General features: G+C 40.8%; 1 protein-coding gene across 9 annotated transcripts in view; it reads left to right on the top strand.

Moving 5' to 3' along the window:
• BBS9 (Bardet-Biedl syndrome 9) overlaps positions 1–24,116 on the top strand; it is a 488,279-nt gene that overhangs the window by 199,827 nt on the left and 264,336 nt on the right. For all 9 annotated transcript variants that reach the window (XM_075586677.1, XM_075586680.1, XM_075586683.1 and 6 more), the window contains 3 exons: positions 2,978–3,159; positions 13,771–13,847; positions 22,870–22,923. In XM_075586677.1, coding sequence (XP_075442792.1) covers positions 2,978–3,159; positions 13,771–13,847; positions 22,870–22,923 — 313 coding nt within the window. The remainder of the gene's footprint in view (positions 1–2,977; positions 3,160–13,770; positions 13,848–22,869; positions 22,924–24,116) is intronic.

Raw genomic sequence — 24,116 nt, 5'->3', positions numbered from 1 at the left:
AAGATTTTTCCAAACATTAAAATGGCTATAGAAAACATTATGATCATGTAATACTTGCTTAAAGTTTTATTATGCTTTACAATAATGCTGATGCATGCCAAAATGGATTCTCCTATTAAGTGCGTTTTTGAGTTAGCACCACAATAATTATTTTTATCCACCTTTTGTTTTTCCTTCTCATCCTCTGTGTGAGGTGAAAGCTCTTATCTTATTTGAAGTTTGAGCTACAAGCTACATTTCCACTTTCTCTTCTTTCATAGCTAGTGACCCTTCCAGCTACTGAGAAGGTGAGCTGCTGGCGATAATCTGTAACATAATTCTCTGGGATTCACCCATGCTTGAATAACAATACAAGAAAAAAAACCTTAGCTCACATTTAACCTATGCAACATGAACCTCCAACACCAAAGGGATACGTGTATTGTCATCAAATTGGTCTTTTAAAAGCTTTTGTCTTCTGTTATGAACAAATGTTGTACCAGTTGAATTCTCTGGCATTTTTAGTGGTGACCCCGATAAATAAGCTTTGTGGTTATTGCAGCAAGGATAAACAGTCATACTTATGGATATTTTAGTCATTATGTTTAAAATGAACTGGTGTAGTAAATTACAGGATGCTAAGGAAGGAAGCAAACAAAGCAAAGAAAGAAATAACTGGTAGATAAAAAAAAGTGTCTTCAATGTGTAGGAATGTGTAGGAAATATACAAAATGTTAGCTTTGTGATGGTCTTTTATATATGTCATCTGCTCAAAATCATATTAAACAAAATTAAATCATAATGACTTACAATAGATATACAAAAGTTTAGTAAGAATGTGTTTAGTGTTTTTACTTTGTTTATCGATAAGTATGTTAGTTGTATGGGAACTAGTTAAAAATTATTTGCTTGATATTCAATAAATAACTCCTACATTACAACAACTCTTGCTTTCATCATCAACAGTGGTTTTCATAATGCTGGTCAGAGATAGGCCTTTAACATTTTAAAATGTATTTCATACTTGAAGTGCTCCATACATGTGCAGCAATTTGGGATTATATTGCTTTAGACAACTGAGTGATTTGTAGTAGAAATGTTATACAATGAAACCTCTGAAAAGGTGATTGAAATTGCAGGTGGGATCCACAATGTGCCAGATAGGTTTAATATGTTTTGCAGAGCTCAGAAGAAATGCAGAAGCAAGTTTGTCACACTGTAAATAAAGCTGTGCAAGATAAGATAGAACTTTGGAATATAATCATTTTTCAACCATTTCACAGTGGAAAATACATTGTTTGCAAATGTGATACTCTAAGAAGTGTGGGAGTATTAAAGCTCTCATCAGTCTTGATGCAGTGTGTTTGCCAACTCATGGAATAGAGCAGGGATGGTTTGTACTCTGAGCAGAAATGAGTATACAGACAGAAAGCTTCACCTTACAGATTACTTGTCAAGCCTACAGAAACTGAAGGGTTTTCACAGTCCAACGAGGCAGCATTATTTCATTTGGAACGAATATAAGAATTAAGTAAGGAAACTGTTTTTACTGTACAGTTTTCTGCAGTAACATAGCAATGATTAACAGAAATGTGGTCATCTATTATGTGGTTATGCTACAGTATGTAGAATACCAGATGGTAAATTAAACAAGCTAGCTACATTTATTTTTACATATAGCCATTGTCCAGACAGACTGGCCCTGTATGTCATCCAGTACCATTCATTTATTCATATTCAGCTTAGTAAAATGGCCCTTTATAAAGAGTCTTCCAGCAAGGAAGGTGGTTTATGGAGTAACAAAATATAGTAAATATGGCTTTATTCTTTTGATTGGGACTGTTAGGGGTCATCTTCCAGTGCAAGAGGTGTCTTATGGAGTTGCACTAATTAGTAAGTATGGCCCTTTGTCTCCATGTGGCTCAACCAACAATAATTAGAATTTCTGCGTTAAAACGACAGAAAACAAATATTGTGTGGCTAGTGCTGGATAACACACTGTAAGAAGTTGTTGAATTATTTAGATATTCGCCTAACATTAGTAAACACCAACATAAAACCCCTCCAAAACACATTTGCAAGCCTGAGGAAGGCTATGTACATTGCATCAAATAGACACATTTGTGGTAGAAAGTACATACAAATTAGATGTTTTTTTTGTTGTTTTTTTTACACAATTTGCATAGATTTTTTATTTAATTAGACTTTTAGGTGATTTTTCATGGAAAACCTTAATTAATAGGCTCTGTTGGTCTTTGCAGTGGGAGAAATGGGTTTGAAGAATATTCTTTGGCATGTCATCCAGTACCTTCTTAGGCTAGGGGTGCGTAAAACTGGGAGGCATGACATTTTCAGGAAGGGTGGGGAGAGGTTGGCGCGATGCTTACAGAAACCCCACACTCTTCCCCAAAGTATTTAAATTAAATGCCGGGGGAACGCACGAGGCCTCTGTATGTTACTTACCATGTCTCCGGCGGCTTCTGGCAACGCGGCGTTAAATGACACCGCAGGTCACGTAACGTCCGAAACGCCGAAGACAGGTAAGGGTCGGGGGAGAGCAGACAGGGGGCGCTTTGTTATTGCTTTATAATTAGACTTGTAATTTCTGTAACAAAAAATAAATATTTAAAACACGGGAAATAAAGGCACCTAAAATATCCATGACTCTATTTAATTCGTCTTTAGAAAACATTTAAGTCATTACAGCACTACTGTTTTATAATATTTTTATAAATTTTTGGAGACTTAAATATTATAATTACAGAGTGTTTTCTGCCCTAAGCAACAAAGCTTTTTCCTGGAACTTATCGTTATAGAAATTGAGACATCAACACTTTGTTAACTTAAGTAATACTTCATGAAAAAGATGTGAATATTATGTACAGTACATTCATTGCTCTCCCTTCCGACAGTTCCATGCAATAAACACGTTCCTTCTGAGCTGTATGTTTAATTCTCACTCATTAATTATGTTGACCCCATTTATTTTCTGATGCAGGGACTTAAAGGGTATCTTAGTCACACTGAGTGACAGTGGCCACCTACAGTGCTCCTACTTTGGCACAGATCCTTCTCTCTTCCAAGCTCCTAAAGTGGAATCCAGGGATATAAACTACGAAGAGCTTGATGTAGAAATGAAAGAACTTCAGAGAATAATTAAGGAGGCCACAAAAACTCAAGGTATTTTGTAAAGTGATTGAAACCTCAGTATGCTCTTTTTGGAATCGTTTACAAACAGTGGAGATGATACGTGGTGCCTGGCAGAGCTGAAGTTATTTAAGATCTATCCTTTTTTTCTGATCCTTCAACAGCAAATAGTAGATATTTTTCCTGTTGAATGTGGACACATGTTTCTATATCTAGAAGTTTAAATAGAGTGTCACCATAATTTATCAGTTAATCATGAATAACCACAATAACTCATAACCCTAACCCATTATAAATCATGGTTGTTATTTTTATACTGTATTCTGCTATGTAAGGTCAATCACTTAACTACTATGGGGGCTTCATCTATATGTTTCATATTGGAACATTGGGATTAGTTTGTACGTATTCAGCAGTACAACTGAATGCGGGACGAAACCATGCCAGGACCCAAGATGCAAAACCTGCGCAATGCTCTAGACAGCGGACACAATACAAATACCACACAGGAATCGGGAATACAAAATCAGAGGAAGGTTCACCTGTTCCTCCAGCAATGTCGTGTACCTCATCATGTGCATGAAATGCCCAGGGGGCTGCTACTACATAGGTGAGACAGGGCAGGGGCTAAACAAGAGAATGAACCTGCATCACCACAGCATCACACGCGGAACAAGAGACAGTTCTGTTGGCGAACATTTCTCTGACTCTGGCCATAAGATGAACGATCTGAGGGTTGCCATACTCAAAGGTAATCTTAAAACACCGAAAGAGAGACGGTTGCATGAATACAAATTTATGCAACTGTTCGGGACACTTAGCAGTGGCCTAAACAGAGATCGAAATTTTATGAGTCATTACTGACACAAGTGAACTCTCTTCCCATGAGCGCTAAAGGCCATGTCTGTACATACTGTGCTATATGTATGCACACACAGCTGTCTCTTACACATACTAATACTCCTTGTTTTTCCATCCCTATACACCAATAGGGACCACATAGTATCCACACACACTTTTAGTTATGCTACTAACTCTCACATTTCCACACCCACCCACGCCATTTATATCCGCTCCCACTCCACACACACCTTTTGTAAAGCACTGTATATACTGTGGGCTCTCCATTCATGTTAATTCACACTGATACACATACACACTCTTTCATCACTTGCTATCAGGAACCTTTTGACACCTCTAGCCATAAAACACATCCACACCGGGGGAAGGACAAGCACAGATAACATTCCAAGAGACACTGTTTTTAAGTATACCTTTTGCTTGCTTCATTCATTTTAACATCGCCGGAAGAAGAGATCAGTGTATCTCGAAAGCTCGCACAAATAAAAGCATTTCGTTAGCCACAGAACGGTATCATCTATTTATTTTTTGATTTTATATATATATTATATAATATATATATATAGTATATATATATATACTGTGGTCGACAAATCACCCAAAAATCTACTCGCCGAACAAAAAAATCTACTAGCCACCTAGTCCCGCCCCTAGACCCGCCTCGCTTTAAAAAATAAATTGAATAAATTCCTAGTAAGAACAACATTCGTTTTTGACATAAGTTTATTTATTGTATTACATTATACTACAATTAGTCCTGGTTACGCGTGTGTGTGTATGTGTGTGCACCCTTCATCCAGTGTCTGGATGCCCCCGCTTCACAATATCTGAAGCAGCAATCCCACCTGGGATCTTACCTGATCCGCAGTCCCTCAATGTCCAGGTACCTCATTCCCACAATGTTATAAGTTGGAGGGGAGGTGTTCCCTACCTGTCTTCTGGGTTAGGGGGGATTCCGATGTCTCCCGTCTGAAGCTTGAGAGTCAAATGTGGAAGAAAGCAGTATAGGTTATTTCGGTGTAGTATAGGACAGTTAAGATATACAGGGAAAATAAGATATCCAGATACAGAGAGGGGAGAGAGAGAGGGGGGGAGACAGAGAGGGGAGAGAGAGAGAGACAGAGAGGGGAGAGAGACAGAGACAGGGAGGGGAGAGAGACAGAGACAGAGAGGGGAGAGAGACAGAGACAGAGAGGGGAGAGAGACAGAGACAGAGGGGAGAGAGACAGAGACAGAGAGAGAGGGGAGAGAGACAGAGAGAGAGGGGCGAGTGAAAGAGAGAGAGACGAGACGGGGGAGACCAGAGAGGGGAAACCAGAGAGAGGGGAGACAGGGGAGACCACAGAGAGAGACGGGGGAGACCACAGAGAGACGGGGTGACTGACGGGGGACGACTGACTGACTGGGGGGGGGGTGTGGGGGGTGACTGACTGACTGGGGGGTGACTCACTGACTGGGGGGTGACTGACTGGCTGGGGGGTGGCTGACTGACTGGGGGGGGGTGGCTGACTGACTGGGGGGGGGGGGTGGCTGACTGACTGGGAGGGTGGCTGACTGACTGGGGGGGGGGTGACTGACTGGGGGGGTGACTGACGGGGGGATGACTGACTGACTGGGGGGGTGACTGACTGGGCTACTGTTTGGGGAGGGGGTGACTGATTGGGGGGGTACCTCTGGTGTCACACCCACACACACACCCACACCCACACACATTCTCCCATATACACACACACACACACACACACACACACACACACACACACACACACACACACACACACACACACACACACACACACACACATTCTCCCATATATATATACACACACATTCTCCCATATATATTTATATATACACACACACACACACACACACACACACACACACACACACACACACACACACACACACACACACACACACACACACATTCTCCCATATACACACTCACACACACACATACACACTCACACACACACATACACACTCTCTCTACACACACGGGGGGAGAAAGGAAAGGCCGCGACCAGCACAACCACCACACTCCCCCCCCCCCCCCGCGCCCGTCTCCCGCTCCGCAAGACCGGGGGGAAATTGGGACCTGGGTGGACATCCCCGCTCCCATCTCCCACCCCGCGAGACCGGGTGGAAGCGGGGACCTGGGGGGACATCCCCGCTCCCATCTCCCGCCCCGCGGACTGACACAGGGACCGGGGACCGGGGGGAAGCAGGGACCTGAGGGGACATCCCCACTCCTGCCCCGCGAGCTGACACGGGGACCTGGAGGGGGGAAGCGGGGACCTGGGGGAACACAGCACCGGGACGGCTTGGGCTCGGCCCACCGCAGCCTCCCAGCCTAGGATAGCTACCTCGACTGCAGGGGGGGGGGTGCAGTGGTGTGTGCGTGTGTCCCCCTTTCCCCGGTACCTGGTCCAGTCCCCGTTGCCGCTGCCTCCGCCTCATGTGCTCTGCCTCATGTTGGCATCAGCACTCTCCCCTCAGGCCCCACAACCCTCCTGGTGGCTCTTGTCTGACTGTGCCCCGCCCCTCCTACGCTCCTGTAGGATGAGGCTAAGGGGGGGGGGGAGGAGGCTGACACTGCTCATGTGGCGCGCTGATTTAGCCGCGCGGCCATTTTAAGTGCAGTTGGAAGAGGAGAATGCCAAAATGCCGCCCCTCCGAAACAACTCGCAGGAGATAAAATGCACTCGCCCCGGTCGTCCATGGGACCGTATTTGTCGAAGACTGTATATATATATATATATATATATATATATATATATATATATATATATATATATATACAGCTCAACCCCGTTATAGCGCGATTTGCTACAACGCGGTGTTAATGTGGCTCCCGTTTAAAATAAAAAAAATTGGGGGGGCAAACTTTCAGGATTTGTCATGTCCGGGCACACACACACACACACACACACACTATGTACCTGGGCTGTCTCACACACACAGTATGTACCTTGGCTCACACACACACACTGGCATCATCAGGAACAAGTGAAAAATGGAGTGGGTTAGAAAAATTGTGTAATCTCCAAAATTCTGTACCATATTTAGCAGAAGGAGAGAAGGGAAGTTAGACATGGAGGTAAAATAAGATATATCGCTATATACTTGACATAGGACATCATTAAATAAAGTGATTGTTGAAGGCTATGAACAGGTCCTAATCTAATAGGACATCCAGACATTTAGACCAGGCTTTACCTGCATTGCCTAAGCTGCCCAGCCTCAGATGAGACAGACTCCATATGCATTCACCTACTTACTGTGTTTTAGTCCTAGAGTTCTCAGGTTTTATATCCCGTCACTCATATCCTGGACCTCAGTATCTCTAGAGATGTCAGGCTCTGTTTCCTTTCATCTACACCTTAAAATGCCCTCAGTGTAACCTGCTCTGTACTTTTCTCTTACTCTGTATACCTCCATTCACTTAGCCCCCTCACATGAGGAGTGTTGAAGACACCTGGCAATAAGCCACTGTCATTCTATCCTCTTGCATTAAATATCATTTGAGCCTTCACCTTAAAGCTGCATTTTCAGTTTCCCATTGAGTATTAGTACTCTGTTACATAATACTATGAATGATAAAACCCCAAGAATGTCATTGGGGCTTTCCAAATATGTATGTGTAACACACACACACCTATCTGTGGTTTCATTTGACCCCCTCCTCCCCTGCGTGGGGGTATCGCCGGGTTCCCTGATTGCGGCGGCCATTTTCCCCTCCCCCTTTCTCTACTATTCAATGCTTTATTGCTACCTACACACGGAGACAAACAGACGGAGACAGATACCAACGCGATGGCTGACCCGTGGTGTTGGATCCCCAGCACCCTGTTCTGGGTAAGTCCTGCGTGGGTGTGCCACCGGGTCCCCTGATCGTGGCGCCCATTTTTTTAATTTTTTTTCCGCGATCCTGATTATAATGCGTTCGTATCGGGTGGACCCCGAGCACCGCGTTATAACGGGGTTCAGCTGTATGTAGATATATATTATATATCTATCTATCTATACATATATATGTATGTATATATAGATAGATAGATATACCACACACACGTGTATGTATATATATATATAAAATTTATTTATTCTCAGATCTAATAAAACGATCTAGCCGTCTATAGAAGTGCCTCCCAGGGGTCCAGAGGGAGTCAAGAATATCTTCGTGTAGATCGTGAAGGACTACCCATAAGAATCACTGGGCACTGTCACCACATGTGTTGTAAAGACCCTAGCTGGCCGCACCCTCATGTGCACAATGTAGAAGAATTTTGTTAAAACGTAGGTAGTTTGACTGGAGTGAGATACATCTTGTGAAGCATGTTCACTGCATTCTCTTTTATTGTGACACAAATGAAGCTTTTCCGTATTTCCCCTTTTTTATCTAGTTTCTTGCCCACATTATTTTCCGATTTGGACATCCATTCTGGATTTGTAAGGATTTGTAAGGGGAGTCACAGATCAAAATCATACTGTACAAGGAAGACATTAGCTCTGTGTTGTCACTTCTGTGTAGGCATAACATCTCAAAGGTGGTGAGTCGGACAAACTGAGTCTTTGAATTCACAAATCCCCTAATCTGATAAAATGTAAATAGTTCCATATTTGGTAACCCGAAGTCTCAACTTGTTGGAATTCCATAATCGCAGGCAGCGGCTAACTGACGTTAGAGGAAATCCCAGTGGCTCTCTATGTTGTTTAGGCAAGCATAATATTGTGTCCAGCATATGTACCTGGGCTACTAGCCGCTGCTTCAATCTCCACCCAACTTTTAATATTATGTCAGGCATGCCAGAATATAAATTGGCTTAGGTGGGCTGCTTTATAGTGGATAATAAACAAGGCAAAGCTAAACCAGCACTAGTTACTGGTTGATATAATTGTCTACTACACACCCCTGGCTTCTTGTTATTCCAAATAAAATGTGATACCTGCTTTTTGAGATCCTGAATATCTTTAACTTTGATGGTGACTGGGACTGGAGTGGGTGAAATAGATATAGAATCTTTGATAGTATCGTCATCAAGAGGCAAGACAGACCTGACTGGTTGCTACTCACCTTCTGAGCTTCTCGGGGAGACATGGAGAGAGACTGCTTCTGTACCTCTGCACAGCTCTATCAGACTAGATTAAAGCTGTGGTGGTCCCATTCAGAAGCATGGACCACCGCAGAGTTAATTCTCCCTGGCCGCTGCTGTTTACAATGGCCGCAATCAGTGCAACCGCATTGCCTTTGCATGCTATAGCGACACAGAAAACAGTTAGTCTTACTACATCTGTAAGAGTTTTGTTTTATTAAGCACTGTGATAAAAAAATTAAAATATAAGGTTTTGAAAGCTCTGGACGCTTTAATTCCATCTACACAGGACTTTTACGTTGGCTCGCCAAAAGATATAACAACCTACAATAGATCTACATTTCTACAGGACCAGTATGGGTATTAACACTTTGTACTACATTAGAAAATTGCACAAGTTCATTGTAGTACATAAAGCCCTAAACGGAGGGATAACCCTATCCAAGATCAAATACCTAAATACTGTAAGGTTGTGCTCTACTTCAACAGCAAATACCTACAAATAAAGACGACGAAGCTAAATCAAACACGCTCAACCTCCCCTATTGGAAAGTAATCACACAAATATTTAATTTATGAAATAATTTAGATTTTCTTTTAGGAAACACAAATATGAAAATAATAAATGAATTCATAAAAAGCATAGGTAACATTACTCTGATGACTGGTTGGAAATTCATGTTCTAAAAAAAGAGAGTTTGAGTAAAGTCAGAAGCTAATAAAATTGTTATTTTCAGAATTGACATCCTGTTTTTTTTTTTCTGGACAATTGTCTGTTAAACATATACAGTATGTTCCAGATTATAGTTTGATACATGTCTGTGTGCATTGTTTTGTCACATTCAGCAGGGGTGCTCAAACTTTCCCCGCTGCACCCGCCTGTCTGCTCTCCCTCCCTGCTCACGCCCCCCTCCTTACCCTGTCTTCGGCATCGAACAACGCGGCGGGGTCACGTTGCCATGGTGACGTCAAGTGACCCGTGTTGTCATTTGACGTTGTATTGCCATGGAGACGCGTCACCTGAGGTAAGGGAAGTTGCAGAGGCCTCACAAGATACCCTGGCATTTCATTTAAATGCCTTGCGGAAGAGCGCGGGGCCTCTGCAACCGCCACACCTCCCTGAAACATCATGCGCCCCCCCCAGTTTGCACACCCCTGGTGTACAGTATGCTATAGTCTTTGAGCAAGCAATACTACAGTGTTATGCTCTGGACAATATACTCGGCCATAAGCCTATAATATTTTCTCTGTTAGGGCACAGTTCACTACTTCCGATTTCATGTACAATATGCCTATTTTACATCTCTGACCTCATGTGTAACTACTTTTTAATTCGCCTTAATTATTTCAATGATAACGTTTCAAAGTGCATACTGGTTATTTATACACACTTTATGTTTTCTTTTAGTAGTCTGATCCCTATAAACTTCACACAATCAATTATTAAATCTTCTTCCGATTTCATGTACAATATGCCTATTTTACATCTCTGTCCTCATGTGTAACTACTTTTTAATTCACCTTAATTATTTCAATGATAACGTTTCAAAGTGCATATTGGTTATTTATACACACTTTATGTTTTCTTTTAGTAGTCTGATCCCTATAAACTTCACACAATTAATTATTAAATCTTATTGTTTTTTTATTTCAGATAAATACTGCACTTTTCAAAATATTTGTTCATGATAGATAACGTTGATATGCAACTTAATTATGCAGTTTGGGTTGAAATAGACTTGCCAATATAATAAACACGTGGTTTAATTTAGATGTATTGGACGTAGCACATGAAATAGATGCTAATTGTACCTTTTGAAATGTGCTTCTCCAGCAAAGCTACCCGGGCCAAGTACTTTACAAGACATTTTTAGCATAAAATTATACTGACTTTAAAATGGCAAACATCTACTAAAATACTTCATTAAATCATTGAGTTGCTCGTGCTCTTCCCTGCCCGATGCTCAGCAGGCCTCTCTCGTAGAGAAAATGTGCATCCTGAGAGCCAGATTCTTTTTTTGCTGTGTGTGTCTGGTTAGTTGTGAGAAACCATGTCTCTGTTTTTTATTATAGGAACATAGAAATTGATGACAGATAAGGGCCATTTGGCCCACCTTCTCTGCCAATTTCAAGTACTTGGAACCCACTAGTTCCATGGCTTGTTGCCCCTTTCATGACCCTTAATGTTCCCTGGTATTTTTTAATCCATTTGCTGTTTTAATATCTGACTTTTTATTACATATTTCCTGACTTCTTAGTACCACCATGTGGCCTTTAAGAAAGTATTTTTTAATCCATGAAGTGTTTTTTTTTACTTACACCACCTTTTTTAGAAATGTATTCCATGCACCTACTATTCTCAAGGCAGAACACCACAAGAAGTGATGGCACTAGGGGTTTATAGAGTTTAGATTAGGTTTAGGTTAATCCAACTCCTGCAATATTTTACAGTGGTAGTTTCCACTTTTTCTAGGGTGACCAGTTTTTCAAAAGTAGAAACAGGGACACATTTAAAAAATATTTCTCTCCTCCCCTGCTTCAAACTCAGTGCCAGTCAGTGTCTTTACTCACTGAGACACTCCTTCTCCCTTTACTCACTGAGCCACTCCTTCTCGCAGCATAAGGCCGTGATTATACCAGAAATTGCCGGCGCCGCCGCATGGTGCAACGCCGCGCAGCTTCAAATCAAAGCAATATAATCTAATGAAAGTGCACATACCAATTGTGACGGTAGCGCCGCGATGTACTGCAAAGCTACTGTCTCATGAAGAGATCTGAGAATTTTAATTTTGGCAGACAACATAAAGTTTTCTATTTCAGTTGTTGAGCATACAGGCACCCAATAAATTAATATGCATAAATCATATATTGAACATTTTATTGGGCTGGTCTTCGAAAGGCAATCACTGTGGAACCAACTTATGAAAACTTATCATGATAGAAATGAGAATAACAAATTGTGGAGAGAAATTAGTGACATAATGAAATTATCAAGTAAGTACATTAGTCTATTTTATATTTAACTTAAAAACAAAAAAGTGTATATACATTATGAACAAGATAAAAAATATCTATTAAGCTCTTTTAACATAATATATGTGCTGTCCATAAAAGGAAGTACAGTATTTGTAAAAAAAAATAATATTTTTTTTAATATTTAAGTGACCTGTGTGCAAATTTAATTATTTATTTTTAGTTGAAGTGGTCAAAAATAAATGGAAGAATCTCCGCGATTCGTATCGTAGAGAATTGAAGAAGGATAAAGACTCCACGGTCTGGTGACCCAGGACCAAGCAGCCAACAATACAATTCAACATGGCCATATTTTTCAATGATGACTCCAGCCTGCTCCTGCTCAAGTTTGAATGAAGTCACTGTGAACACTCCACCATCAAGTATTCTGCTTGACGAATCGCTGAGTGAGGTTGCATCATCTCCAGAGGCACCACCAACCAAAAAAGGAAGTTAAAAAGCGACCAAATAAGTTCCAATATTAAACAACAGTTCCTACTCATTGAGCAACAAAAATTGGCTTTTGTGACAATGCCTAAAGCACGTGCTGATGATGTGGACTATTTGTACAGTCTACTACCTCACATGAAGGAATTGGAAACAGTACAAAAGTTAGACCTGCAGCCAAAAATGTATGCACTTGCGATCGAGGCAGTTCGTAACAATAATAAAAAAAACTGTTAATATGTTCATCTTTAATAAACACTTTTGTAATTGTTGTTGTATTGTTTTTAATGCTAAAAAAAAAGTTTATTAGGATGTTCTTGTTGTTTGCACTTTCAAATTATAAATTTTTATTATAAAAATGTAAATCTTGTGTGTTCCCCATTTTCTTCACGTAAACTATTCATGGGATGAACAATTGTTTGTCTATTACCTACAATTATCATTAATGAACCACATCACTTCATTATCATGAAGCATCTCCATATTTCTTTTGCTGAAGCCTGTGTGGAAGTGTGGTACAGGAAGTGACATACTGGTCATGTCTCCCTGCAGTAATGCAGTAATGCTAAAAATCGCTTTTACATGTGCACATGTAGCTACGATGACATCACAGGATCTCTTTGCAGCTCTGCAGTTTCTGGTGTAATTGAGGCCTACGACTGCTTTGCTAAATTTGGCACTGATTCTTTTGGTACAACCATGTGCTTTGTCTTCTGCCCAAGCCTGTCTCCTTTCTGTGCTTTGTGATTGCTCTCTCTTATTGCAATATTACACTGCAAGAGGAGCTAGAGGGTTTCAGTCACTTCTGTTCACTTTGAAACAATCATAGCTATCACATACAATTCGACTTGTTTCAACTGTTTTCATTGCTTTGGTTTTCTCTGTCCACGTCAATGTGGTAACCCAACATGTTGGACTCTCTAATTGATTCAATACCTCTGTTCACTTATATAAACTACTTTGTTGACCTCTCTGTTACACCAACTTCACTTAATATTACTGGCAAATAAATGTCTTATTGAATTTCACTCCCCCTATTCTAGCATTTGTTTCTTATTCTGTCTATTTCTAACGTATAAGAGGTTATGTATTCTCCATAATAAGTTTGCATTGTTGCAGTTATCAATGTTTTGTGTATATTTGTATGTATAGTGCATTTAAAAAAAATAATATTATACAATTTCAGTATGATTCTTTTCTTAAAATGTCTTTTTTTATAAAACAGATATTTTGCCCAAGATTGAAAAAGATGACGATTTGACTCTAGTGGCAACTGTGTCTTCTGAACTTGATTCTATATCTGTGAGTATTTTATTACATATATATATATTAAAAATATATATTAAAATTATATATATATATATATTTACTTATATATATATATATATATATATATATATATATATATATATATATATATATATATATATATATATCTATATACATAAATTTAATATCCTAGGTTTACACCATAATTACTTTTCATTTCAAATGGAACATATTCAATTTAAGCTACTTGAAAAGAACGAGAGAGAAGATAAGTATTTTACCAGATAAAATTTGCAATCCATGATCCTCTGTATTGAGCAATACGTTTTTTTTTTATAATATCAGCTTATAGTGAACATTTTGGACTCTGTAGAGTGACTTTTAGATATCTTGATGGGCCATTCAGATCTATCTGCTTGGAATGTTTAGATATTTGAGGACCGAACATTTTCACTGCCATTTCCTCCAAAGGAAATCGGGGTTTTGCTGTCTTATTTATTTGATTCACATGACTTCAGTTCTAAGAAGAATTAAGATGAAAAAATAAGTACAGTGCTGGATATACAGTACAGATGTGAGCCGTACAATTGGTTATTATAGTCTGTGGAGAGCCTGTGTTACTCCTGTGATGTTATATGTTACTTTTGCGACTAGTGGCACTGGTAACAAATTGTATATACATATCAGTTCCTTGTGTATTACTGAAACCTTATACTGTATCACTCTCTCTTCTCGCTCTCTCCCCCCCCCCCCCCCTTATATCTCTCTCCCACCCTATGTCACACTCTCTCTTTCATCGCATGCTCTTTCCCACACCCAACATCACTCTCTCTGCCTTTTGTAAATCAATTAACTTTTTGGGAGGTCCACAAATGAAAAAAGGTTGAAACCCACTGCTCTAGCTACATTAGAATATTACTTTTGTACCATTTTCTTATTCCTTTAAGAAAATATTTCAGCTGGCAAAAAAGGGACCACTCAAGTTAGATCAAGCTGTTTAATAAGTGGCTTAGTCTACCAAATATACTAGTGGCTTAGCCTACCAAATATACTAAATAGTTAGCCTTTTAAATATATAGCCTAGTTATATATTTTTGACTCGGTGTACAGTAGGTATGGATTAAGAAGCATGTATGTTTTCTGAGGGGCTTGAATGCAAAATTTTACCTGCCTTATACATTTGATTCTTCTCGACGTGCTCAGTTTACTGGTTTTAACTATGTTTTTTGCACATTTAGTTACTGCTCAGTACAAATGAAATATGTGACTGTTACATCCACTATTGTACTTTTAACGCTATTTCAATTTTATGCTATTTTCCTCCATGTCCTGGCAGTATGCTGTAGCTCGTCTGGGTCCCATGGTAGGACACAGACATTCAATTGGATTAACCAGGATATAAAGAACCTCTTCTTTAGTTCCCTAGTGGGTTTCGTTATCTTCCTTTGGGTCTGACGCAGGAAGAGCAACTTTGACAGGCTCTGGGCAGCAAGAGCACAGGATGAGCATCCAAGTTACTTTCGCAAAGGGTAAAATTCTTGGAGGAGATCCTGCACAGTTCTGGTGGCATCTCTGGATCCAGCTGCTAAGCACTGATCGAGTAATTCCTAATTTTCAAAGTATTTTGTAAGTAGTTTTTTTTTTTAGTTGATTGGAGCATTAATGAAATGACTCTTTCTTCACTATTAGCTCCTTAGTATCTTCGTATTTGTATGATAACTGAGTTTCTCTGCACGGCCACATTCAGCTGTTGTGTAATCTCCTAAAATAGGCAAACACTTTGACTAAAATTCCTAAACTGAAGCAGCAGTTTGCTTAAGTCTGTCAATAGTCTCACATATATGGGCTTAGATTTCTGATGATTGAGCAGCAGTTTACATAAGTCTGCCTAAAAACCTTGTGTAGCAGTTTGCTTAAGTCTGCCAATGGTCACACATATACAAGGTATGGATTAGGATCTGGACATTTTAAGTAGCAGTTTGCTTAAGCCTGTTGAGGGTCATATACACAACCTTATTGTTTTGGTGAAAACCCCTATACAGTTTCTTTTGTTTTAGACTGATCCTTTATGAGAGAAGATGTTGAGTCAAAAATAAGGTGGAACAACTACACTGGTCATTCCATCTACTTCACATCCGGCTATATCTCAATTTCGTCAGTCAGAGGATTCACACCTAGATGATGACTCGGATACCGAACAACAATCATCAGCAGAAAAGATTGATATGGAACACCAAGACCTTCGGTCCTCTTCGAATGTGGAGAAGCTAATCAAAGAAATGTGAGTCGTCATAGAGACAGAACATGAAGGAACATCTTAGGAAACAGGATGTTTGAGTTCATGAGGTAATCAGGGAGATGGTTAAAATAATAAGACTGGGAAAACCTGACTAGAAATCCTCGGTATCACAGAGGTTTAGATAAATGTATCCAGCCGCAAGGCTCAAGAACATGGGAGTGTATTCCCAAAGTAGATCCTTTGATTGCTAGACCCACGGTAGCTTCAGCCTATATTTCAAGGCTTTCAAACATGGGGGAAGATTTAGGGAAGGAAGTGTCAAGATCAAGCTTGACGCACTATATTGAGTCTTGAAGTGAAGTTCCTTTGTGAGTCTTCTTTCAACCTAATCAAACTCTCCTTCAGAACAATGGGTGCATCAAGTGTGACAAGAAGAGCACATGAATGGCAGATACCTCTTTTAAGGGCCTTTTATAGGGTCATCTTTATTCAATCCAATTCTAGACATCATTATTTAAAATTTGACAAAAGGAACAAGCCAATTCCCCCCCCCCAATACTAGAAAACAAACACAAGCAGACACTTTGTGAGACGGCCAAAATATCCAATTAAGAATACAATATTATTTTGTCCCTTTTAAGAATTCTCAATTCTTCCAGAAAGGGAAACCTTTTTTCAGACCATTTAGAGATAGGTCCATCAAACACCAAACTTCAATCTTCATGATGGTATGGGTTCAGAGAAGCCAAATTTGGGGGCAGTGGGATGAGGCTAACACTTTTTCACACAATGGTTTTAGACAACCTCAGGCAAATAGGTACTTTCAACAATCAAGAGAGGGTATTCTTGTAGGATTTCCTTCAACCCCTTCCTTCCCCAAACAAATTTGAGATAACCTCTTAACTTCAGAATGTTCCGAAGACTATAGCAAGTGGTAAGGCAACTTTTAAACTACTGAGTTATTACTCAAGTACCCTCCTCTCCCTAAATAATTGATGTATATTTGACTATTTTCTTGACCCTGAAATCCACAGGAGGTTACAGCCCAATTATAGACCTGAAATACCTGAACAAATTCATAGTTATCACCAAATCGGTAAACTATGCACTTTTTTTCAGGAGATTTCATAGTATCCGTAGATTTGAAGGACGCATGCCTTCATATCTCAATTTGGCAAATTCTAACAAAAATGCCTTTGTTTTGCAATACATGAGATTCTACATATAAATCATTATCAATTTACATCCCTCTCTTTTGGCCTAGCATAAGCCCCAGGAGCCTTTAGAAAAATTAGTCCTATGGGCTCGTATCCACATGTAAATGCTCCAACATAAAGTGTGTGCTTGGAACAGACAAACCTAGTTCTTGGACTGCAAGATTTCTCTATCACACAAAAGCAAATTATCCCTAAAATTGTGCTAGAATAAAATAAATCTCTCAAAGGATAATCTCCTGTCAGTTCCAGAATGGGGAATTCTATCTACAGACTACAACATATTGGGTTGGGGTGCCCATCTGGGAGCATGTTCAACCCACGGCTGCAAAAAGAGGCAGAAAACACATTCCCATCAATCCTTGTAGGGATGCGAGTGGTGTTCAGAGCAATTTTTGTTTTTCTCAGATTCACTAACAGGAACATTCATGAGGACAATGCCATGGTTGTGGCATACCTCCACTATCAATGGGGTACGAGATGTCATCAGATGATAAAGGTAGTCAGCAGAAGCATAAACTGGGCAAAAGAAAATTAGCAAATTATATCAGCAGTACATATCCAAGGGAAACTCATCATATCTGAGGATTATTTAAGTCGCCACACAATTATGCATGGAGGATGGTGTTTTTATCCTTGGATTTTTCAGAAAATAATCAAGAAATCAGGTCTACCTCAAGTGAACCTCATGGCGAACCAGAAGAATTTGAGGCTCCCTCTCTTCTGCTATCTAAATCTTCACAATCATCCTTTTCATTTGGATGCAATGGCCATAAAAGGTATTTTCCCTTGCCTTATATCCTCCCAATGATATCTATGATTGCAAGAGTATTGAAGAAATGAAGACAAGTCAAGTGTAATAGCAAAATTGCCTTCCGGACTGAGCAGTTTGCTTTTCGAACCTTCTACTATGTGTTTTCTCTTCACCCTGTGGTTAAAAGGTCATTTAGAGCTGTTAAGAACCTTAGGCCAACAGCCAGACCTTTTTCTCCACACTGGGATCTCAATTTACTGTTTAACGCCTTATGTAAATAATCCTTTGAAACACCCACAAGGATCTCTAATCAGCTACTTACAATCAAGACCATTCTCTTAGAAGAGTTGTAGAGATACAAGCTCTATCAGCTTTAAACCCCTACTGTATATCATATTTCACAAAGACAAGGTAGTTCTAAGAACCATATCACAATTCATGCTAAAAGGGTCTACTACATTTCACATGAATCAAGAAATACTGCTTCCATTGCTCTGTCCAAATCTGAAAACTAAGGTCACAGTCACGGAAAACGTCAGAAGGTTTGTTGTGCTTTATTCCATATGCAGGATGGGCTTAGAGGCCTCTAAATCTTCACTTTCAAGGTGGCATAGGAAAGCAATTTCCTTGGCATATTCTTCAATGGGGAATGTAGCCCTGCAGGGGTTTAGAGCCCATTCGACTAGGGCAATTGCAGCACCTTGGGCAGAACTACTCTTCCCAGGTATGTAAGGCAGCCACATGGGCTAGTCTATCTACTTTTGTGAAATATAAATGTAAAATTGAAGCCTCAGCAGTTCTGCATGCAGAATCGCTCCCTTAATGTATTGCGGTTTGATTTTCCACTAGTGGGCTTGCTGCTGGGACATGGAGGAAACATGAACTTCTCTCACTGTCATTATTTTTCCTTCTTGTCCCAAGGGCAGCACACACATAGATTTATTATCCCTACACAGGTTTTTTTTTGGTTTTTTTCGTTTTCTTATTGTTGGTTATGGTGATTTTAGTTTTAAGATATTCCTTTGTAGAACTCTAGGGAGCTACAGGAAGAGGTTATTGAAGTGAAACTTCTTTAGTGGCACCTATTCTGATGGGGTAAAACGGGAGAGATGGGGGACAAATGTGAAACGGAAGTGACGTCACGGCTCCCCCATCCCTCCCCCCCACATATCGCCGCCGCCGCTCCTAACGGCCACCGTTCCCCCCACGCACCTGCTGTGACATGCGGCGCCGCTGGCGCCGCTCCTAACAGCCGCCGTTAACCCCACACGTCCGCTGCCATGGGTGTACAAATATGGCTGGCGCAGAGCTTCCGGTGCTGCGGGTGTGGGTGTAGTTAGATGGCGGAAGCCCCGCAAGTCCTCCGGCTGTTCAGCCTCTCTCCTCCCTAACTACGCTTCCCCTTCCATGTGTCCCGCTGACTGAGCGCCGCCGGGGCCGGAGGAGAGCCGCCATTCCCCCCACACGTCCACACAGACATGGGAGGTTGAGGCGCATGCGCAGATTTGACCGCCGGGTCCCGCATGCCAGGAAGCTATCTGCATCCGTTGATGCGAGGCAGCGCATGCGCAGAGTCGCCCACCCCTCGTAGCAGCGTCTGAGGCTGAAGCGGAAGCGGCGCCGAGAGTGGAGATGCAGCTGTCCCCATCCCTCCCCGATCCACGCGATTGAACGAGCACAGCAGGGGGGGGGGGCTCGCCTCTCACTGCTCCGGTAACGCGGGAAGCGGGGGTTTGAGTGCGCCGCTTCCAACGCAGCACTGCCGAGGGGGGGCTCTCAATCAGGGTATCTGCCCCTCACATACGCCAGGCTCGGCAGCGGCCGCGTCTCCCTGGGGGTGGGGGTGCGGGGGAGGAGAGACTCAGAGCCGCCGCGGGTCCGCAGCTCTGCCTGCGTTTTGGGGGGGGGGAGGAGAGTCTCAGACAGCCGCCGCGGGTCCGCAGCTCTGCCTGGGGTGGGGGGAGTCAGGAGGGAGGGGGCAGGACACAGAAAGAGAGACACAGATACACTGACACACATACACACACTGACTGACACACACACACATACACACTGACTGACTGACACACACACACTGACTGACACACACACTGACTGATACACACACACACATTGATACACACACACACACACACACTCACTGACACACACACACACACACTGACTGACACACGTACACACGCACACTGACTGACACACGTACACACACACACTGACTGACACATACACACGCACACTGACTGACACACATACACACGCACACTGACTGACACATACACACGCACACTGACTGACACATACACACGCACACTGACTGACACATATACACACGCACACTGACTGACACACATACACACGCACACTGACTGACACACATACACTCACTGACCGACACAGAGAGAGAGAGACATACACTGACACACACAAACACACATTGACTGACACACACACACATTGACTGACACACACACATACACACACACATTGACTGACACACACACACACACACATTGACTGACACACTCACTCACACACTGACTGACACACATGCACACACTGACCGACACACATGCACACACTGACCGACACACATGCACACACTGACCGACACACATGCACACACTGACCGACACACATGCACACACTGACCGACACACATGCACACACTGACCGACACACACGCACAAACAAACACACATACATACTCTCTGACTGCCACACATACATAGTCACTGACTGACACATGTGTGCCGAGCACGCGCGTTATAAGTCAATTTCTGTGACAAAAGTCAAAGAAGTTTCACTTACTATGCGCGTGCACAGCACACACAGCTTTTTTTTTTATATCCAAGGGCATCCAATTGAAAGCCTGTGTCCTACAATGGGGGAGAAACCCACAAGTGTTTTTATGTCCTTGAAACACAGAGGAAAAATAAATGCTCGTAAGAGAATTTCATCTTTTGGTGATATAGAAAATTGACTGATTTGCAGTGACATTTTAAAAACTTTTTTTTTAACATATTAGACATTTTATTTGAACTAGTTGCTTTAATTTTTAAAACACAATCATGTTCTTCAAATTAAAATCACTTTATGATGTACAGTACTATAGAATGAATAGAGGTTTGAGATGAGAAGTCAGAGTTTCAGCCACTCTTAAGATGAGTGACTGTGTAGATATGTATTGATAAAAAATGGGGCGCACCTTGCAGTTGCTTACTTATTCTGCCTATCTACTTATAACAGATACTAACAGTATTTTATTCCTATTTCATTTCTTTTCATGCTATTTATTCTTAATATTTAGGCAGCAAATCAATTATTTTAGAAATAGATGTTTTAATCCAGTTGCGAAAGTGAAGAATAAATCAGTACCTGTACTTATTAGGTACCAGTTTTAGGTGATATCTTTTTTTATCTGGACTAACAATTGATGTATCATGACAAGCTGTCAGGAGTTTTCACTCTTCCTTAGGTCATGCAATACTGTTTACAAAGATTCCATGAGCTTAACATAGATGTAAAAACCATGATAACTGTCAGACCCGTTCATCAGCGTCTGGCAAGGACTTAGTTTTGGCCTCATGAATACAGTACTACTAGTGTCCATCAGGCTTGACACAGGTTTAAGACTACAACTCCCTGAGGCATTGCAATGCAGGACTCTCCCACTTCCTGGTTAGTCCTATTTAAAGTTCAGCAAGTGCCTCAGTTCCTGGCATTGCAACTTAGTACCTATTTTGCCCACGCTCTTATACTTGTCTACTGCCCACTATTGCTAAATTGTGAATGATCTGCTCTGGACTTTGCCTTGCTTAACTCCTTAAGTACCTTGCTTGTTATTTTGATCACTTGTGTATGACCTTGGGTCTGCTGTAGACTTTACCTTGCTTAACCCCTCAAGTACCTTGCCTGCTATTTGAATTACCTGTGTATGACCTTGGATTGCTCTGGATTTTGCACTTGCCTTAAACACTTAAGTTATACTGCTGCCTGCCTATTAGTGATCTTAGATTACTTGTCTCTGCTATGATTAAACCTTGCTTTCTTCATCTTCATTCCTGAGCCTCTGCCATTTCCAAGCGTTGTCAGAATAACAATCTGAGCCAGATGAGGTAGAGAGGGAATAGTAAATAAGTAGACAGGGCAATAAATGGATGAAAGACAGTGAGAAATGTGGAAAGTTTGTAGGACCATACAACATATCAATCAGCAGTGAGAAGGGTGATGGGGATGCAGGAGGAGAGAAGGGGTGAAATTAACTGCGAGGCAGGGATAAACATTATAACAAAATTATATTTGTGTGTAAGACATCCCATATCAGTATTAAGTCTTCTCTATTTTTTTTTCGTTTCAAAGAGCAGTAACATTTTGAGGTAAAATGTTTTACGATCTTGAGTGCTATCAAACATTCCTTTGAATATTTGGATTTTTAAATCATTTATGGAATCATGTGGCTTTGAGAAAAATGTCAGCTTCCTCTTTCCACTATTGCTCCAGCATTATAATGTACAGTAGTACCATGTTATCTGTTTACTAATACAGTTAAAAATTATTGAAATTAAGGAAAGAGGCTAAAGTATCAGTATTTTGAATTATAGATAATAAATATATAAAGATCTAAATGGAAAAATCTTATGTTTATTCCATGTTCTACAATCTCATTCTGTTAAATAATTGTTTGACTATGTGGTGTTTATACGTTTTGGAATTATTCATCTTGATGCCTCTTTTTGCATTCCCCAAATCCCATGTTCTTAATTTATGTTTCTCTTTTAAGTTAAGATAAACTTTATTGTTCACTCTTATAACTAATGGCTCTTTAATAATCACTGTTTTCATTATCAGCAAGCAGTGGACAGTGAGATGGAGTCTGAAACGGTTCCTTCGGTCACAGTAAAGGTATGGCATAGATCTCATAATGTAATGGGAGGCAAATTTAGTAGGCCTGTCACATGCGAAACCCCCTTTTCCAGTTCATGGCATAATAAATCAGAACCCAAAATATGTGTGTTATTGACACAATTATTGATCTAATTGATTTTTGTAGCTTTGCCAAAGTTGCAAAGTATAAAGCAGAACGATAGAAGTGCTATCTACGTGAATATGTTCCATTATACAACTTTGAACAAAGGCGCACAGGCAATTAAAATCACTTTATCCACGGTCTTTCACTTGAATAATGTCAGTGACTTACAAGACAAACTCTGACCAGAAACGGCAATCACAGATTTTAGTTTTCGCTTTGTTCCTCAGTAAGTTCTTATGTTAAATCCCCAACTACCTTTAAGAAGTGCTGACATCTAAAGTGTACATCCATAGGGTAGCAAAGTAAGTTTTTTTCCTGAAAAGGGAGTTTTGTAACAACATTTTATGAGCCGTTTCAACACAGATTTGTGCTTTGACATTATTTTTGTAATCATCGTTTTAAAGCAGGTAGCTGACCGTAAAACAACATACACATCTAATGAATGTAACAATCTACAGGCATACCCCGCATTAAGGTACGCAATGGGTCCAGAGCATGTATGTAAAGCAAAAATGTATTTAAAGTGAAGAACTACCTTTTTCCCACTTATCGATGCTTTGGTACAGGTAGGGAGCCGGTATTGCTGTTCAGAACGTGCTGACAGGCGTGAGCTGCCGTTTTCCTATTGGGCGAGGGGAATCAGCACGTCATTACTACGGCAGTCTGTTGGGCAGAATAAGTGTCCGTACTCGTGAAGCGAGCATACGGACACAGGGGTATGGTGCTATTGAAAATATGTCCTTACTCGCGAGTGTACTTAAAGTGAGCGTCCTTAAACCGGGGTATGCCTGTATATTACTTCCTCAATCAAAATCTAGCCCTGCTTAAAGCATAGGTTTGGCTACCTGTGTTTCATATGCAATTAAGAACAACACTTTTCCTCTGGGTCTTTGAATGTGGGGAGAGTGATTGTCATTAAAAGGTTTGTCTAGCGTTAACCCATCTTGTCTTTACCAGAGGTGGGTTTTACTTGTGCAGCTCTTGTTGAAGTTACTAGGGTAACCCAGGTCCAAGGGTCCACTCATCCTGTTTACAAACAAACCTTAATTATTTTTTTTATAGTTAC

Source organism: Ascaphus truei, chromosome 2 (genome assembly GCF_040206685.1).
Source record: "Ascaphus truei isolate aAscTru1 chromosome 2, aAscTru1.hap1, whole genome shotgun sequence".
In the NCBI taxonomy this organism is placed as follows: Eukaryota; Metazoa; Chordata; class Amphibia; order Anura; family Ascaphidae; genus Ascaphus; species Ascaphus truei.
This window is presented reverse-complemented; position numbering and strand designations above follow the sequence as displayed.